This window comes from Notolepis coatsorum (assembly GCF_963971535.1).
Source record: "Notolepis coatsorum genome assembly, chromosome: 2".
Classification (NCBI taxonomy): Eukaryota; Metazoa; Chordata; class Actinopteri; order Aulopiformes; family Paralepididae; genus Notolepis; species Notolepis coatsorum.
The window spans coordinates 171,966,803-171,984,957 of NC_140166.1; the positions used below are offsets into that span (position 1 = coordinate 171,966,803).

General features: G+C 47.6%; 1 protein-coding gene across 1 annotated transcript in view; it reads left to right on the forward strand.

The window, feature by feature from the left end:
• The window catches only part of cep63 (centrosomal protein 63), a 36,239-nt gene extending 25,633 nt beyond the window's left edge, over positions 1 to 10,606 (forward strand). Inside the window, exons 11-13 of the mRNA XM_084307642.1 lie at positions 225 to 409; positions 8,678 to 9,029; positions 9,419 to 10,606. Of these exons, the coding sequence (XP_084163768.1) occupies positions 225 to 409; positions 8,678 to 9,029; positions 9,419 to 9,610 (729 nt within the window). The 3' untranslated portion in view covers positions 9,611 to 10,606. The remainder of the gene's footprint in view (positions 1 to 224; positions 410 to 8,677; positions 9,030 to 9,418) is intronic.
• The last annotated feature ends 7,549 nt before the right edge of the window (positions 10,607 to 18,155 follow it).

An 18,155-nucleotide genomic window follows, 5' to 3' on the forward strand; every position in this document is an offset into this window, starting at 1 on the left:
CTTCATCGGGTGACCCCGCTTTGACCCCAGATGGAGAGCCATTAGGGCTCGAAGCGTTGTCCGGGAAACACGTGTCGGAGCGGAAGAGGGAGCGTGTTCTTTGTTCTTCATCCATGGTACTCCTCACTCCAGCAGCACCTGTCGGGGGATGTGCACATATTTCCCTCTCATGATGTCTTCTTCTCCTCTTTGCCCCCCCCCCACCTCTCTCTTTGCCCTCCCAGAGAGGGGATTCCTCGCTGGCGTCTCTGAGGGAGAGCTACGTGTCGTCTCTGGGCAGCCTGGAGCAGGAGAACAGGCAGCTGAGGCAGGATCTGGCCGAGGTGCAGGCTCGCCTGGAGGCGACCATCCAGACCTGGCAGGATAAATACGAGAGAGTCCGGCTCAGCCAGGCCCGGGCCGTAAACAGGCAAGGGACATAAATAGGGATGTCAGATATTATCTGCATTAAAATGTGATATCGGAAAATATCGGTATCTGTTTTCAAAAAAAAAAAAAAACATTTCTATAACCTTTATTTACCCAGGCAAGCAAGTAAGAACAAATTCAGATTTGATTTATTGTCAAAAGTATGCATAATGTTGTGTTAATTCCACAACAAGAGATATGTAATGTTAATTACCTGAAATTATTCAATTTTTGGGGGGGGGGGGAGCCCTGCATATATCGGTATCGGTTGATATCGGTATCGGAAATTAAGAGTTGGACAATATCGGTATATCGGTATCGGTAAAAAAGCCAATATCGAGCATCCCTAGACATAAACATTACAAACACCAGGGGAGCTCCAGTAGCTCACCACGTACCGCGAGTGCTATTTCAGCGCCGTGGACAACCGTGCTCGTCACGGATCTGGGGCTGAGCGAGTTCGAATCCCGGACTGCAGCCGTGCCTTTCCCAGAGTGTCTTCCCCCCCATCTGAACCCTTTCAGCCTGCTTCTGTCGGTCGAACTTGACCAAGTATAAATGCAATAAACGTATAAAAGAGCCAGGGAAATGGCCAAAGTTTAAAAAAAAAAAAAAACATTACAAACACCGTCAGATATTTACAGGGTTCGCACAAGTGCTTAACACTTTGGTCGCCAGGCTTATATTCATAATAAACCATCCCACGCCAGCTCTATTTGTCTATGGAGAAGTTCCCCTTCTTTGCAGGGCTATAACTTTTTAAATTGTATTGCTAAATTGACATTACTATGGCCCATTCAACGTCAAGTATCTATTGTTCAGGGTGTAGCAACGTTATACTTTTTCATTCACATATTCATACTAAAATACGGTCTAAAGTATAAGTATGTTTTTATTGTTTTCTGCAGCATTCTCCAGAACGTGATTTATAGCCCTAAATGCATTATATTGATGATCAAATACAGTTTGATAGCGATCTGCGCGAGATAAAAAAATTCAAATGGACGTGCTTCTAGAAGTTACTATTTATCATCTGATGTTGACCGGGGGGGGGGGGGGGGGGGGGGCGTTTATAATTCTGTGGCCAACGTTAGATGATTCATCTAGTGTGGGTGATATGATCATTAGAGCAGTTTGTATCGAACACGTTAAAAAATAACGCTGAAACTTACCGTAGCTTCCTCGTAGCGTTGGGCGATGAGCGTGGAGCAGAAATATTCCTATTATGGGATGTAGAAATATGCGATCCATCTCCAGGTTGTATAATAGTATATACTGTAGGAATGCAGGTAATAATAGTGAAAACGGAGTCGTGTTCCGATGCAAAAATACTATTTTAATACGCACTCTACTGTCGCACAACAACACTGCCATTCATCTTTCATTCGTCTCACTTTAACTACGTCATCCCCCGCTAAGGATCACGGGAGATGTAGTAAACACCACCTAAGGCTAGGATGCCGTGAATTATGTCCCAGTAGCCACTACACACGTCCCCCCAGAATTCACAAGAACTGGCCCCAAAAAACGTCCAGGGGCTCTGACGACCCGCCCAAAACGACTCCGGTACCCCTGGGCAGGCACAGGAAACCGAGGCAGTGGTAAAGCAGTAGGCTGGCCCTGAACAGGCCTCGGACGGCAGGTCCGGGGGTCCGCCGTAGCTAGAGTAGGCGTCGGGACTGCCCTACCAGGGGGCCGACCGCGGCGGGGCGGTTGGGCCAACTCAATGGGGCGGTCCAAATCCAGGTGAGCAGGTTTCAGGCGATCCACCGAGATCCGTTCTTCCCTCCCCCCATGTCAACGACGAAGGTCTTATCGCCTGCCTTCACAACCCGGTAAGGACCATCGTAGGGTGGCTGTAGGGGGCCTCGATGGGCGTCGCAGCGGATAAACACGTACCCCGCTGCTTGCAGATCAGGCGGGACACGCACCCTTGGAACGCCGTGGCACGAGGTGGGGATGGGCAAGAAAGCCTTGGCCTTGTCCAGCAGAGCATCCCGCTGTTCCAGTGCTGACCAGGAGGCCGTAACACAGGGAAGAAAATCCCCTGGGACACGGAGGGGTTGGCCGTATACCAGCTCAGCTGAAGATGAAAGAAGGTCCTCCTTAGGTGCAGTACGGAGCCCCAGCATCACCCAAGGAAGTCTGTCGACCCAGGTGTCGCCTCGGAGATCGGCCTTGAGAGCAGCTTTCATCGACCGGTGAAAACGTTCACACAGGCCATTGGCCTGTGGATGGTAAGCCGTAGTGCGGTGGAGGGAGACACCCAAGTGCTGGGTAATGGAAGTCCATAACTCGGAAGTGAATTGGGCCCCTCGGTCAGAGGACAGATCAGAGGGAACACCGAACCGGGCGATCCAGGTACCGATGAACGCGCGAGCCACGTCAGCTGTAGTAGTCGCAGTGAGTGGGACAGCCTCCGGCCAATGGGTGGTCCTGTCCACCATCGTCAGAAGGTGAGTGTACCCCCTGGAGGGAGGAAGGGGTCCCACCAGATCCACGTTGATGTGGTCAAAACGCCTCTCAGGCACATCAAACCGCTCCAACGGGGCTTTAACATGTCGATGGACCTTCGCGCGTTGGCATGCCATGCAGGTCTTGACCCAACCTCCAATGTCAACCTTCATCCTGGGCCAGACGAATTTTGCTGCCATTAGGCGCTGTGATGGTTTCCTGCCCGGGTGCGAGAGGCCATGGATAGCGTCGAAAACTTGTCGTCTCCATGCCCGTGGAACAACTGGCCTTGGCTGCGCCATAGATATATCACATAGCAGCGTCGTGCCATCATCAACGAAGGGGACGTCCGCCAACTGGAGACCAGTAACCGCCGTCCTGCATGCCTGGATGTCTGGGTCTGAAACCTGATCCGCAGCCATACGGGCGTAATCAATTCCCAGGTGGACAGCACCAATGGCGGCCCGCGAGAGGCAGTCAGCCACGGGGTTGTCCTTCCCCGCCACATGCTGGATGTCAGTGGTGAACTCCGAGATGAAAGCCAGATGGCGCTGTTGCCTGGCAGACCACGGTTCAGACACCTTCGCCATAGCAAAAATTAATGGTTTGTGGTCTACAAAAACAGTGAAAGGGCGAGCCTCCAGCAGGAAACGGAAATGTCTGACCGCCAAGTACAGGGCGAGGAGCTCACGGTCAAAGGTGCTGTACTTCTGTTCGCTGGAACGGAGTTGTCGGCTGAAGAACGCCAGGGGTTGCCAAATGCCCTCGACCAACTGTTCATATACGCCTCCAACGGCATAATCCGAGGCATCAGTTGTCAATGCCACGGGAGCCTCAGGCACGGGGTGCGTCAGCATGGTTGCACTCGCAAGGGCCTCCTTGTTATCCGAGAACGCCTTTGACATGTCGTCGGACCAGGCGATGGCATGCTTGGGAGTCTTGCCCTTGAGAGCCCCATACAGGGGGTGCATTAGGTGGGCAGCCTGAGGGATGAACCGATGATAGAAATTCACCATCCCCAGGAACTCCTGCAAGGCCCTAACCGTGGTAGGGCGTGGGAGCCGCAGCACCGCTTCCACCTTTACTGGTAAAGGGACCGCTCCAGCAGCAGTGATGTGGTGGCCAAGGAAGTCCATGGCAGGCAGACCAAACTGACACTTTGCTGGGTTGATGATTAATCCATGCTCTCTGAGGCGACTGAAGAGGAGTCGGAGGTGTGTTAGGTGTTCCGCCTTGGACGTGCTGGCTACCAGGATATCGTCTAGGTAGACGAACACGAAAGACAGGTTGCGCAGCATGGCGTCCATTAACCTCTGAAAGGTCTGAGCCGCATTTTTGAGGCCAAAAGGCATCCTCAAAAATTCAAAGAGCCCGAATGGGGTTATAACTGCCGTCTTGGGGATGTCCTGAGGGCTAACCGGCACCTGGTGGTATCCTCTCACCAGATCCACCTTTGAAAAAACAGACGCTCCAGCCAGGTGGGCTGAAAAATCTTGTATGTGTGGAACCGGGTAACGATCAGGTGTAGTGGCGTCATTAAGGCGCCGGTAGTCGCCACACGGACGCCAGCCGCCGTTGGCCTTTGGAACGAGATGGAGCGGCGAGGCCCAAGGACTGTCGGACTGACGAACGATGCCCAGTGCCTCCATGGAGGCAAACTCATTCCTAGCGATGGTGAGCTTGTGTGGGTCGAGACGACGAGCCCTAGCATGTACTGGCGGGCCCTCCGTGGAGATGTAATGCACGACTCCATGCTTAGTGGCCGCGGACGAGAAGGTGGGTGTTGTGATGTCCGAGAACTCCAACAGGAGGCGGGAGAAATCATCAGTGGGCGCGACGGCACTGGACAGTGTCATTGTGGCCGTGTCACTGCGCTCACATGCTAAGGAGCCAAAAGTCTCAGCATTGACGAGCCGGCGATTCCCCACGTCTACCAAGAGACTGTTGGCGCAGAGAAAGTCAGCGCCTAGGAGGGGAGTAGACACCTTGGCCAACACAAAATCCCAGCTGAAACGCTGGTCAGCAAAACACAATGCCACGGTGCGTTTGCCAAATGTAGGGATCGCACTGCCATTGGCAGCTTCAAGGGCAGGGCCCCGTCTCGCTGAGTGAAAATCCTGAGTGGACGCCGGCAACACGCTCACCTGGGCACCCGTGTCACATAAAAAACGGCGGCCGGAGAGTGAGTCGGTGACGTACAGCAAGCCTACAGGATGGCCAACACTCACGGCTGCTAATGAGTGGCAGCCAGTGCGTTTCCCGACCCCCCGTAGTTACAAGGTGGCAAACACTTTTTAGCTTTGTTCCCAAACTTTGCGTGGTAAAAACACAACCCCGACGGCCTCACCCGGCGGGGCATAGCCGCGGCAGAGATAGAGAGTGGCTGGAACCCCTGCTCATCAACGGTGTAGGCTGATGCTGCCACACACCTCTTCCCAGCTGAGAAAAATACATCTGCTTCCCTAGCTAGCTGGCGAAAGTCAGTTTTGATGGAATTAGCCATAGGTAAACGCACATAGTCTGGTAGCTGTTGCAAGAAAAGCTCTTTAAATAGAAAACATGGCCCATGGTCCCCCAGCAGAGCTAACATGTGATCCATCAATTCAGAGGGCTTTGAGTCACCCAATCCAGGTAGAGAGAGAAGCTGGCGAGCACGGTCAGATTCAGACAGACCGAAAGCCTCCTTCAGGTGTGTTTTTATAGCCACATATTTGTCGTGTGTACTGTAGGTGGGTTTTCCAGCAAACTCACCACTCTCGCCGCAGTTGAGTTCGTCAGGGCTGCTACCACATAGTAGTACTTTGTGGCGTCCGCGGTAATGTCCCTGAGAGCGAATTGGGCTTCAGCCTGTGCAAACCAAGCGTTGGCGCTCCGCTCCCAAAACTCCGGCAGCTTGAGTGAAACGGCGTTCAAAGTGCTGCGATCCGCGTTCTGTTGTTCATCAGGCATGTTCAATGTAATCTCCGAAATACGTCCAAGAGAAACGTTAGGGTCACCAATGTAGGAATGCAGGTAATAATAGTGAAAACGGAGTCGTGTTCCGATGCAAAAATACTATTTTAATACGCACTCTACTGTCGCACAACAACACTGCCATTCATCTTTCATTCGTCTCACTTTAACTACGTCATCCCCCGCTAAGGATCACGGGAGATGTAGTAAACACCACCTAAGGCTAGGATGCCGTGAATTATGTCCCAGTAGCCACTACAATACGTCCAAATCATGTTGTTTATCGAGTTATTGGTAACGGATTGCTATCCATTGTGTCTAGCTCGAGTCCTGGGACTATTAGCGAGTGATCGGACCGGATTGGAATGAGCACCAGCTTCCGTTTCCTGTTTCCGGTTTGGGCGATCCGCCGATCGGCCACCAGATGGCGCTCTTGAACCGTTGGAGAGTTGAGAGGGGATCAACAGTAGATCTCAAGTCTCCAGGGGAGAAATATGATTGCGATCACAGATTTTTGAAATATTGATATCAAAGACGTGGTACGGCGTCTTTGGCAGGAATGAGCATGGCGGGGAATGACGTGGTAAGGCGTTTTTGGCGACCAAAGTGTTAAAGTGCTTGATTAATTTTTTTTAAGTCAAGGCCTTAAACAGCTAATTTTTTTAACAAGGTGCTTAAAAAGTCATTGAAATTCAAATCAACCATTCGCATTGAAAGTTGTTCAATGATAAAATTGTTCTGAATCAAGAAATTTTATTTCTTTCATTTAAAGTGTAACTAATTGTCTGAAATTGGTTTTAAGCCATTAACACTTCCAGTGCCACTGGTTAACATGGTAAAATGTGGTTGAATGCCACCACCCACTTCAATGATAGCGTTGTGAACGCATAATCACTGTCTTAAATTATGGCTATGTGTCTAATCTGCTCGTCGCTTATCAATGACTTGTTTGCAGTCAACATTGTCGAAACGGATTGTTAATTAATTGATTAATTTCCGTTTTATAGCATTTTGAAAAGCCCTCGTTTTCAAGGAAAATATAAAGATTCCGTGATAATCGGCATTTACTGGAATATTCTGGCATACACAAAAACGTTGTTATTTTTCGTCCTATTTATGAATCGTTTTCAAATAAACGCTAGATTATCGATAGTATATGTGTAAATATTGATTCTCTCATTTCCTGATCTCGCACACACACACACACATAGGGCAAACGCTGATATCTCTGTGAAAATAGCTCTGATTATCCTAAGACTGGTAAAATAAATTCCTTACCTCAGATCAGATGTTATCCAAAAAGATTATTCCAATTCCTGATCGCCATTCCAAATATCGATCGCGTTTATTGATTCAGCGTTGGGTACTGTAAATACATAATCCACGCGTTTTCCGGGCCGGCGATCACAATGGATTCTTCAGTTGGCTTGACGGAAAAGTAAAATGAGGTAACTGGCCTGCCCCCCCCCCCCCCCCCCCCCATCAGTCTAAAGTAATGGGGTGCAGTTACACAGGGAGAGACGATAGGGGGCGGTATCTTCCCAATTGAGCTCAGAGAGAGTCTGCAACACTAACCTGAGGCTCGATTGATGAAATATGAATTCAAATCGCCAATAAAAAAAAATACGACAAACAAACGCTATATAGTGTTGGCGGCACTCAACGGTCGGCATGAACTAACGACAACGCGTGGCTGGCACTCAAAGTGTTAACACATCCTGCGCCAAAAACGAGTTTACTCGTTATTGCCCGCCAATCTAATAACGCCAACAACGAGTTTACTCGTTTTTATGATCGTTATTTCCTTTATTCGCTATTGGCATTCATAATTCATCCAGGAAGGCTCCGGGAGCCAGCTGGACTCTGTCTGATATTTCAACGCCTCAATACCGCCGCCTGGTGGATTTCTGGCGAGTTGCACTCTATTCTAAACCGGATGTGGCGCTCTGTGCATCGGGGAAAATCCTCCGGCAGAGCTATCTTGTTATGTTGATCAAGACAAACACTTGAGTGCATTTGATCGCTTTCGAGACGCAATAATCAATATGCTTTCGCCGTTTATTGCGTCATACAAACTGAAAATGGATCTAGCAGATCGAAATCAAATAATTGGATTTCTTTTTCTCCAGACTCATCGGCGACAGGTAAGAGGAATCTAACGTTAATTCCAGCTCGATTGTCCATTTATTTCATTGCAATCCATCCGATCAACGTATGATGTCGTATTAAGGAAAGCCGTTACTGACAATCAAGGAATCATAAACGACCCCCCCCCCCATTTCCTTCACGCATGATGGAGCATAATGTATACCCAGCATATGAATTTGAATTTTTTTATATAGCGTAACGGCAATCGATTATGTGTAATATGCGTCTGGGCCTATAACTCGCGTTCTAGGAATTACTGCTATACACTCCAAAAACATACTTATATTCACGACGGTACTAACACGACAATGTATGAATGGAAAAATATAACGTTCCCACATCCGGAACGATGGATACCCGATGTTGAATGGGCCATAGTAATGTCGATATAGCTATAATATTTAAAAAGTTATAGCCCTGCAAAGAAGGTGAGCGACTCCATAGGCTTACAGCACTGGCAGAGAGTGGTATAAGATGGGCAAACTGCGTGGCACAGAATGTGTTAATATTGGATCCGATTTTTTTTTCAATTAAAAAACTGCATTTAAAAGTGAATTGTATCCTTTTAAATGCCCTTATGCATGAAACAATAGTGCTTGGGAAAGTACTTGAAAGTCCTTGAATTACATTTTTCAACCAGGTTGAAGCATATTGCGCATGCACACACGCAGTTACGAACCAATAGATCAAACCAAGTTATTATTTCGCTTGATAGGAATGAAGATGACGCCCTTCTCAAGCACAGGGAGGAGATGCAGGCCATGGGAGCGAAGATGCAGGAGAACAGCAGCCGCTACGAGGGGGAGATCCAGCGGCTCCTGCAGCAGCTAGAGGCCCTCTCGCACCCCTCCCGGCAGCATCATCACAGAGGCCAGGCCCGGGACGACGGGTCCAGTTCTTCAGTTGTCTCCTCCTCCTCCTCTTCCTCCTCGACAGCGAAACTTGCCAAAAGCTTGAACGCGAAACCTGTCGTCTGCCACGGTCCCGTTGGTTCTGTACATGAGGACCGGTCCTCCGCTTCTAAGGAGGCTTTGACTCTGCTGGCCAGAGAAGACGACGTGCCGGTGGTGAGGCTAGTTACACGCCAGGTTCTACTCTCGTAATATAGAGTACATTTTGATTTGTACGTCTTCTTTTTATACAGGGAAAGTTTACATTTGGAATCTGCCTGGTTCAGTTTCATAACTGTACCAGAGTAGCACAGCAGGAAAAGGAACATTTATATTTGACAGTTGGAAGGAAGACACAAGAAATACAATTATAGAAAAGTTTATTACTCATTGTATGTAATATTTTATGGAAGAGCTTGCAAGTAAATATTGAGGATAAAGTCATCCCGAATTTCCACAAGGGGATCAATAAAAGAATATCTTATCTATCTTATCTGTACAGACATTCAGCATTGCTGATCCTACGACTGATTTTGTTCCCCCCTCCTCCTCCTCCTCCTCTCCAGGAACATCTGTCAGTGGCCGCCCGCTTCCTGGAGGAGGAGACCCTGCGCTCGGAGGCACTGCGCCAGACGCTTGACACCCACATCCAGGGCATGAGAGAGGACAACCTCAGGACGCTGTCCAAATACGCCCCAGGCGGTGCCTCTCGGCCCGGCGGCGCTGACCACCCATCCCCTGTACGGAATGATCAGTGAGAGACTCAAAAGGTATCCAGCGCAGTTTCTGACCACTAGCTGATGGAATTTGCGCTACAGAGCACAGTAGTAGAAAAGTTGGTCTCCGTAAGTTGTGTATCGCGTGTTTCTTCCAGCACGTTGTGCACTAGGATGCACAAGTATGACACGAGCAACAAGAGTGCACTGGAGGTGTGTAAATGCTTCAAATGTATTGGTCTATACTATACATTCTCATTTAACAAGATGCCTGTCAATCAAAGGAGGTTGGACTTGTTACAACCTCGTTAAACAGAAAGTGAAACTGAAAGTGAACACGGATGGAATATAAACGACCTGGAGAGCACAGAAAACGGCCAAAATGGATGTTTGCAAAGGTTATATGAGGTAGGAAATGTATTCCGCTTGTGGATTATAGAACAATAAGTAGAAAACTCTTTATTGCCTTGGCTCCATTAGCTATGTTCAGCCTGGCTGGGGCTAGCCATGGTCTAGCACGGTATGGTATGGTTGGGTTTGTGTCTCCATTGCGTTTCTTGTAAACTCTACGGTTGCTAGGCAACCTTTCAAAAATTCACACCACCAACTGTGGTGCACAAGCTAAACCAATATGGCACATCGGCCACAGCCGGTTTTGGCTCAGCTCTGGCCATGTTGTGAAAGGTGGCCCTCTCAGCCGGGTTCCAGCCAGGTTTGGCCAGGTTGTAAAGACAATAGGCGACGCTCACTGTGCGCCAGACAGGCCACAGCACGGCTAAACCCTGGCCAGTGGAGACTCATTTGGGAGGAAATCTGAATAATAGACAAGGGGGAGTTGTTTTACAAGAAAATTGTTGGATACCTTTTTAAGTGGGATGACGCGTGTGAAACGCAGAGTAACATCGCAGGACAAGAGAACGCACTGTAAAAACGTACGAGGTGCCGCTGACATCAGGAGACGGAGTCAGGCTCCAGGTGCAGAAGAGACTTCACCCATAGCCTCAAGAGTGTGAGACTCCATCTCCTCTTCTTAGTAAGTGAAACAAGTGCGTTAAATTGCACAATATTTTTTTGTTTCGGGGGGGGGGGGCTTGCGTTCTTTATTCAATGGCGCAATTGTAGAGTGGAAGATGGCATGGTGAGCTGGACTTGAACTCATGAGATGGTGTGTTGCTGCTCCCCTCAAACTACACTTTAAAGGGGGGATTTCATAGAAGTTGTCTTTTTAGGTTGTAATTATGCAAATGCAGACATTTTACAAAAACATTTTACAAAAACATTTTACAAAAACATTTTACAAAAACATTTTACAAAACCATTTTACAAAAACATTTGCCAAAAACATTTGCCAAAAACGATTTCTCACGGTTTCATGGGTTTGGTGTTATAAGCTCTCAGTCATGTTTCCATACCTATACTACACTTCTAGAATCATAAATAAAACAAACGCGTACCTTGTTGCGATACAATTTAACGGCATCATCGTGTTCTTGGAAAATGATTGGCGGACAACGTTTCGGTACGAGAACGTGTTGTCGTCAGCCTGCCTCCAGATGTACAGCAACCCTAAAAGTCCCATTTCGGCGGGAATCCCCCTTTCAACGCTGTTTGCACAATCGCATATTTAAGATGAGCACGGCAGCTTCAGGACGTCCTGTTCCCCTCAGGGGTTTGTTAGGACCTGTTGGAAGGAGTACAGACTAATTCATATTTATGTCTCCGTGAACAGATACCTGGAGCGTTCTGCCCTCTTGCTTTCAGGCAGGGAAGAGTAGTGTTCATAAGCTCAGTGTGTATGTGTGTGGGGGGGGGGGGTAATTATGCAAGCTAATGCATATGAAATGATAGTTGTATTGTATAGGTCTTTTAGCTGATTCATTTTCAACGTGTGACGTCTCTTGCTCCGTGTCTCTTTTCCTCTGTATTTAAATGATATTAGCATGTCTGTGTGGATCTTTCCGACGCTGTACACTTTGTTTGCAAATTAAGTCAGTAGGGATGTGTGCACATTTCTTTTCATGGTCAGTTAGTCGGTGGGCCGTCTGAGCGGTGTGTGCAGACGGGTAGGAAATAAAATAATAATTCTCACGACGGCATCTGGCACTCTTTCGTGGTACTTGTTAATCATGTTAGGCTAATTTTACTAGCTAGGTCTGTCGTGTTCTCACTTATTCGACTAGCTAGGTCTGCCGTGTTCTCACTTATTCCATAAACTGATGAGACAGCCTTGTGGACCTGTTGCCACGGCAAAACAACTGTGGTCCACATAGACCGTTTCAATCAATTGAAGTTTGCCAAATGTTACATGGCTGCCAGCTACTGGGCCAAGGATGAAGAATAATGACAACAACAACAACGCATGCAGGCCAGAGGTCAGACAGGAACGGCTCTCCAAGCTCAACTGCTTTTCTATCAACACGGTTCAGAGGCAATAATCTGCATATAAAGAAAATGCCAACCACGTTACAAAAGTCTACTTTAATCTCCACAAGCAATTATTCGGTTTTCATGACCCATCCCTAGAAGTCGGTCTGTGTGCACCTGTTTAACCCTCTCAGGTGTATGATCTAGTGACATTCTAGTGATGATGTGACGATGGCTACTGGCCATAGACCTCTCGCAGGATTTAGAATTTCGAGGCAGCATTTAAAGTCGCTAGCCAAAAATAGCTCAACATTGCTGATTAGGTACCCAATGTCGGTGCATTCTTAGCAAGAACCGGTCACTTAGTGTTGGAAATTTGACTTTTAAAAATTGGAACATCCTTTGGTGAAACACTTTCCTCATTAACCCCACATGCAGTATCAAGGACAAAATGACTGGTAAACGGGGAAGGAAACGATCATTTTCACCATAGACACCGGGGCGTGTCAAAATTCCGAAGACGTGCGAGAGGTCTATTGAAAGCTATGGTGTTCTTCTAGAGTTCTGAAAGAAGATAAAAAATAAAATAAAAACTACACCTGCAGGTTGGAGACATTGGACTGTTGGTGGAGTGGTTCCAGTGGTTTTAGCCTCTTTGTTTTACTACAGGGGAGTACTAGCCAATGACTAAGACTCATCATCATTACTATGTGGGCTGAACATGCAGAGTGGGCGGGACCTAGTTCCCACCAGTTCCCAAGGAAACTAGTTCCTAAAGTGGGCTCTTGGGACCCCCAGGGGCCCTTGAAGGAGTGCCAGTGCATCCCCAGCTAAATCTGGAATAGTTTAATGTCATTGCATTCTTTAGAAGTTAGCCCAACAAGACTTCAAGATATCAATTATACTCTTCACTGTGATATCCCTACCTACAGTATGGACAGTTATGGAATTTGGGACTAGAGCACACATGTACCTAACAGCAAAAACCTCTTCGTATGCCGGTCTCGCATACAAAATGTGTTGCGAGTCCAACAAACTAATGTGGACTTTCTTTTGAGGGGTTGTTGACATGAAAAGGTTTGAGAACCACTAATCCAAGATACTTTTAGTTAATACACGCTTTTGCACTTTCATCCACTGGAGATAATAATGTAGCAGTGAAGCCAGCGAATCCCTCGTTCTCTCCAGTATGTGACGACTGGGGAGAATGTCACACCTGCCCATCTCTGATGGAGGAAACGACAGAGGGGGACGCAGCTACTAGCTATGATATGGTCTCCCTTTCCCAGCCACTCATCTCCTAAACCTCCAAACCTCCCAGGCAGCTCTGGGTACCCCTCCTGCAGAGGCCCTCCTGCCTGTCCAACAGAGTTTCTATGGAGGAATGTGAGCACCATGCCAATGCCATGAACCCACACACACACACACACACACACATTATGGCCCTTGCTCATCATGAGAAAGCTTGTGGAATGTTAATATCATCCATGTGGGACGTTGAACTTCAGAAATGTTGAAAGGCCCGGGGGGTCGGACGCTTGTCTTTTACTGATGTCCCGATGTACAGAACATAGGGTGTGGGGATGTGAAAAGAAGGGGAGAGAAGAAGAAAAATAAATAAATCCAATTTATCAAGGAATGCGTTGTTTTGTGTGTTTTTCCCCCCTTCTCCCTCTCCCTCTCTCTCCCTCTCCCTCTCTTTAGATTAGGGAGTTGTGGAAATATGTTTGGCTGGCTTGCAGTCCAGCGGTTTTCACATTGGTATTTGGTAACCGTGGTTACGAGCGCTGCGAGGCCCAACAAACAGGACTGAGGAATTTGGCAAGGCAGACATTCCTCTCTCTCTGGAGCGAGAGGTGAAAAGGTTTTGATTTGTGGGGATTCCTTCAAGGGGCCTAGAGTAAGGGGAGGAATGGATCTGGGACTTGGATGGCATACAGGGAGTACAGACCCAGCCTGTACTTACTCAATGATCCGCGAGGATTGAGTCAGTGATTTGCTAAATTGAGGGGTTTTGGTGAATTACTCTCATTAGGCTATTTCATTATTTGGACAACTTAACTACCTCCTGCGAGATCCAGTGGAAAATGTTGGTAAATCGAAGAAATTATTTGTGTTGTCTTGTTGCGAGTATTCTGGGAATCTGTATTTCATGGAATCATCTCCTGAATTCAAACATGTATGATGTTTTCTATACACCTTCTTGAGGTTTTGTGTGGCTGTGATACTGCTAGTGTTTTCTGGACCATATTTGACAAACATGTGAATTGTGACGACCCAACTTCAGACCCATTGTCACCCACTTCATCATGAGCTCCCTTACATGCATAACGTTTCTCTTTGTTCAACCCTGATCGATTCTACAGTGAAAATGTCGCTTGTTGCTAAAATTGCATGTTGAGAAACTTCATGATGAGGATTATGGTCCGAGCTGAGAAGAGGGCACAGTGCAGAGAGACTTGGGACCATGATAGAGCCCCTAATAGCCTGAACTGCCCCGCTAACAACAAGCAGCAGAGGGCGCTATTTTATGCACTGCTCATGTTAAGCCCAACAGCAGTGACTTGACTCTTGGAGGTAGATATTATCACCATCATCTGAGATATGAACACAGGGGCTCAAGAGGCCTAGAGTGAGAGGGTCTAGGGGGGGAGGTCTCGATCAATAGACCTAGTAGTATCTGCTTAGAAGGCACGACAACGCCTCTACTTCCTCAGGCGCCTAAGGAAGTTCCAAGTCAGTCAGAAGATCCTTAAGAATTTCTACTCATGTACAATAGAGAGCATCCTGACTGGCAACATCACCTCCTGGTTTGGGAATAGCACCGCACAAGAGTGACACGTTCAGCCGAACGCACAATTGGAGGGGGGCTCCCCACCCTCCAGAACATTTACAACAAGCGGTGCAGGGGTAAGGCTAAGAGAATCATCAAGGACTCCAGCCACCCGAACAACTGCCTCTTTGAACTGCTGCGGTCAGGCAAGCGATACCGGAGTCTCAAGGCGAGCACAGAAAGACTCAGAAGAAGCTTCTATCCCCAGGCCATCAGGCTGCTCAATGAACAATAAACACTATACAACAACCATCAAATGCACACAGCACACACATCCACATGCACACACTCACTTTAAACAAACAACACACTGCAGCACCCACTCTCCACACTTTAGATCACCTAAACACACTTTATATTTATTGATAAAGGATTTGCACTACAACTCATACACCTTACTGTAAATTGTACCTCATCCCATTTCTGCTTTGCACTATATAGTATTGTATATTAGTACACTGCATAGTATATTGTATATTATATGGTAACTCAGTTACGTCTATTCTGCATCGAACATTGTACATATGTCTATACTGAACACTGTGACCTCATTTTTTACTTCTAATTTACATGCTATACTATGTTATTTCATACTTATCTTGTCTAGCACAGTCTCTGGAGCGTAACAGTAAGAAGCATTTTGTATAAAAGTATTCTGTACTGGGCGGTTAGGTGGCGTAGCGGAGATTGCGTTCGTCACCAACCCCGGAGCTGTGAGCTGGATTCGCCTGTTAGAATCCAGCTCACAGCTCCGGGGTTGTCACCAGCTTGGCTGGCCGTTCACACTAATACAATTGGCAGTATTAGGGGGTGGGAGAAGCTGGCGGGGTGGGTCCGGGTCGTTGTAAACAGCGACTCCTACAGTTCGGTCGGGGCGCCTGCTAAGCGCGGATGGGACCTGAGTGGGATAGTGTGATCCTTCCACACGCTACGCCCTCTCGGAGAATATCCGCGCTGCCAGGTGAAAAGAAGCGGTTGATTGGCTGGACGTGTGTCGGAGGAAGCACGTGATAGCCTCCACTCTCCCAGATGATCTGACTGTGGGGGGTAAGTGCGCAGCGACCAGGAAGGGGATTGGGAATTGGCATAACGACTAACATTGGGATGGGAGAAAATCGGAGGAAAATGGAGGGGGAAAAAGATCAATAAAAAAAAGTATTCTGTACTTCTGTATGACAACTATTAAAGAAACTTGAAACTTAGCTTCTATCTGTATTCCCCAGTCCTCCTTAACGTTAACGTATCCTAGCAATGCCATAACCATCCCCTCTGGACCTCTGCATTGTAACTGACATTCTCAAGGGCTAGTTTCCCGACGTCACTGAGTCAGTGGAAAAATATTTCGCATTCTGTTGAGTACTGCTATGTTGGAGGTTACTTGGGTCAATATGGGCCTCAGGTAAATCTAGTCGGCTGCTGACAGGGTTTTCGGCCCTCGTGTGTTGACACACAACCTCTAAACCGGCGCTCGACGGGCACGCTTGTTTTTCTGTTGTCCCTCCTCGTGTACGTTACTGTGTTGTTAACACGGACCTGAGAAGAACTAGGGTCCATGCCGTGGAGTGTTGTTAACATCTATGTGTAACTGGATATCCTGCGCCAATGTGCACGCCTCTTAGTTTTCGAGAGAATTTGCATTGATAGAATCACCACCGATGCACTATGGGGCAGACTTAACATGTTTTCAGAATACTTGGAACAGTTTACCAACGCCGGGGCATTCTTGTTGTGCAACAGCTGGCTGTGGATGTATCGTGAGTCAGTGTCACTGAGTACTTCATGAAGGAGTGAATCAGTATCACTGAGTACTTCACGGAGGAGTGAATCGGTATCACTGAGTACTTCACGGAGGAGTGAGTCAGTATCACTGAGTACTTCATGAAGGAGTGAATCAGTATCACTGAGTACTTCATGAAGGAGTGAGTCAGTATCACTGAGTACTTCACGGAGGAGTGAGTCAGTATCACTGAGTACTTCATGAAGGAGTGAATCAGTATCACTGAGTACTTCATGAAGGAGTGAGTCAGTATCACTGAGTACTTCATGAAGGAGTGAATCAGTATCACTGAGTACTTCACGGAGGAGTGAATCAGTATCACTGAGTACTTCACGGAGGAGTGAATCAGTATCACTGAGTACTTCATGAAGGAGTGAATCAGTATCACTGAGTACTTCACGGAGGAGTGAGTCAGTATCACTGAGTACTTCATGAAGGAGTGAATCAGTATCACTGAGTACTTCATGAAGGAGTGAATCAGTATCACTGAGTACTTCACGGAGGAGTGAATCAGTATCACTGAGTACTTCACGGAGGAGTGAATCAGTGTTACCAAGTACCTCATGGGAAGAAAAAAAGTTTCACACAATCGACTCATCTCGAGAGGAGGAAGATATAGGTCTCGGCGGTATTTAGTTGAAGAAGTGTCCTAATCTTCCAGATCACAACTTTAGTCATGTGGATAGAATGAAAGAAAATGGATTGTTTGCTTTGCTATCTCTCCGGGCTGGAATGGCTGACAGAGGCAACGTAGCAGCTTGGTGAGGCTGCGTTTGGCCGGGGAGACGCTGGAGACTGCCAGGGGATTCCAGGCCATGAGAAGGAAAAACAGTGCCGATGCTCGGAGGGATAGTCAAATGTTGTAGCCAAAACATATGGGCCTGGATCACCGAACAGGTGCTAGCAATTTACCAATACATTTCTCATCTCCGCAATTGACCCTGACTTGTCTTATAGCTTTTCCCTTGACACCTGCGGTCGCCCGTTACCCTTATTAGGGCCCATGGTATATATTCCTATGCGTTGGAATGGAATGTGAGATATCTTCATAGTTTTCCAAAACGGGGAACCTTTCCGTCTCCATATAGCTCAGTGTTATTTACGTCGGCTCTTGAGAGATGAGCTCTTGAGCTTCATTTAACTTGTTTCTTCTTCTCCCACCTTTCTATGGAACGATAAATATGCAACATCTTTCAGTCAAAACGCTCAACTTCCTTCAGAAGATAAGTAGGGAGAGCGCCTTTTCCCACGATTGTTGCCGCCCGCATGCATTCTTTATCGCACATTCCATGGCGGGGCCTCAGAGAGAGAGAGAGAAAAAAAAGAGAGAGAGAAGAGCGAGAGAGAGAGATGCCTGTCGTGCTTTGCCTAAAGTCTGTGTCCCACTTCTAGCTTCGACTGTGTCACTCTGTTTGATGGGAATGTCTCATTGTTTGTCGAGTGTAAATGCACACAGGGGTTGAGGGGAGTGGGCGCAGGTTGACTGGGGACTGGCCCTTTGCGCTCTGGAACTCCAGACACTCTACAGGATGCTTGGAATGCTGCAGAGACAGAGGGGCGCGTTCTTATCGGCCTGCGTGTGCAGCCAAGTGGGCCTGCCCTGTGCCGATGGA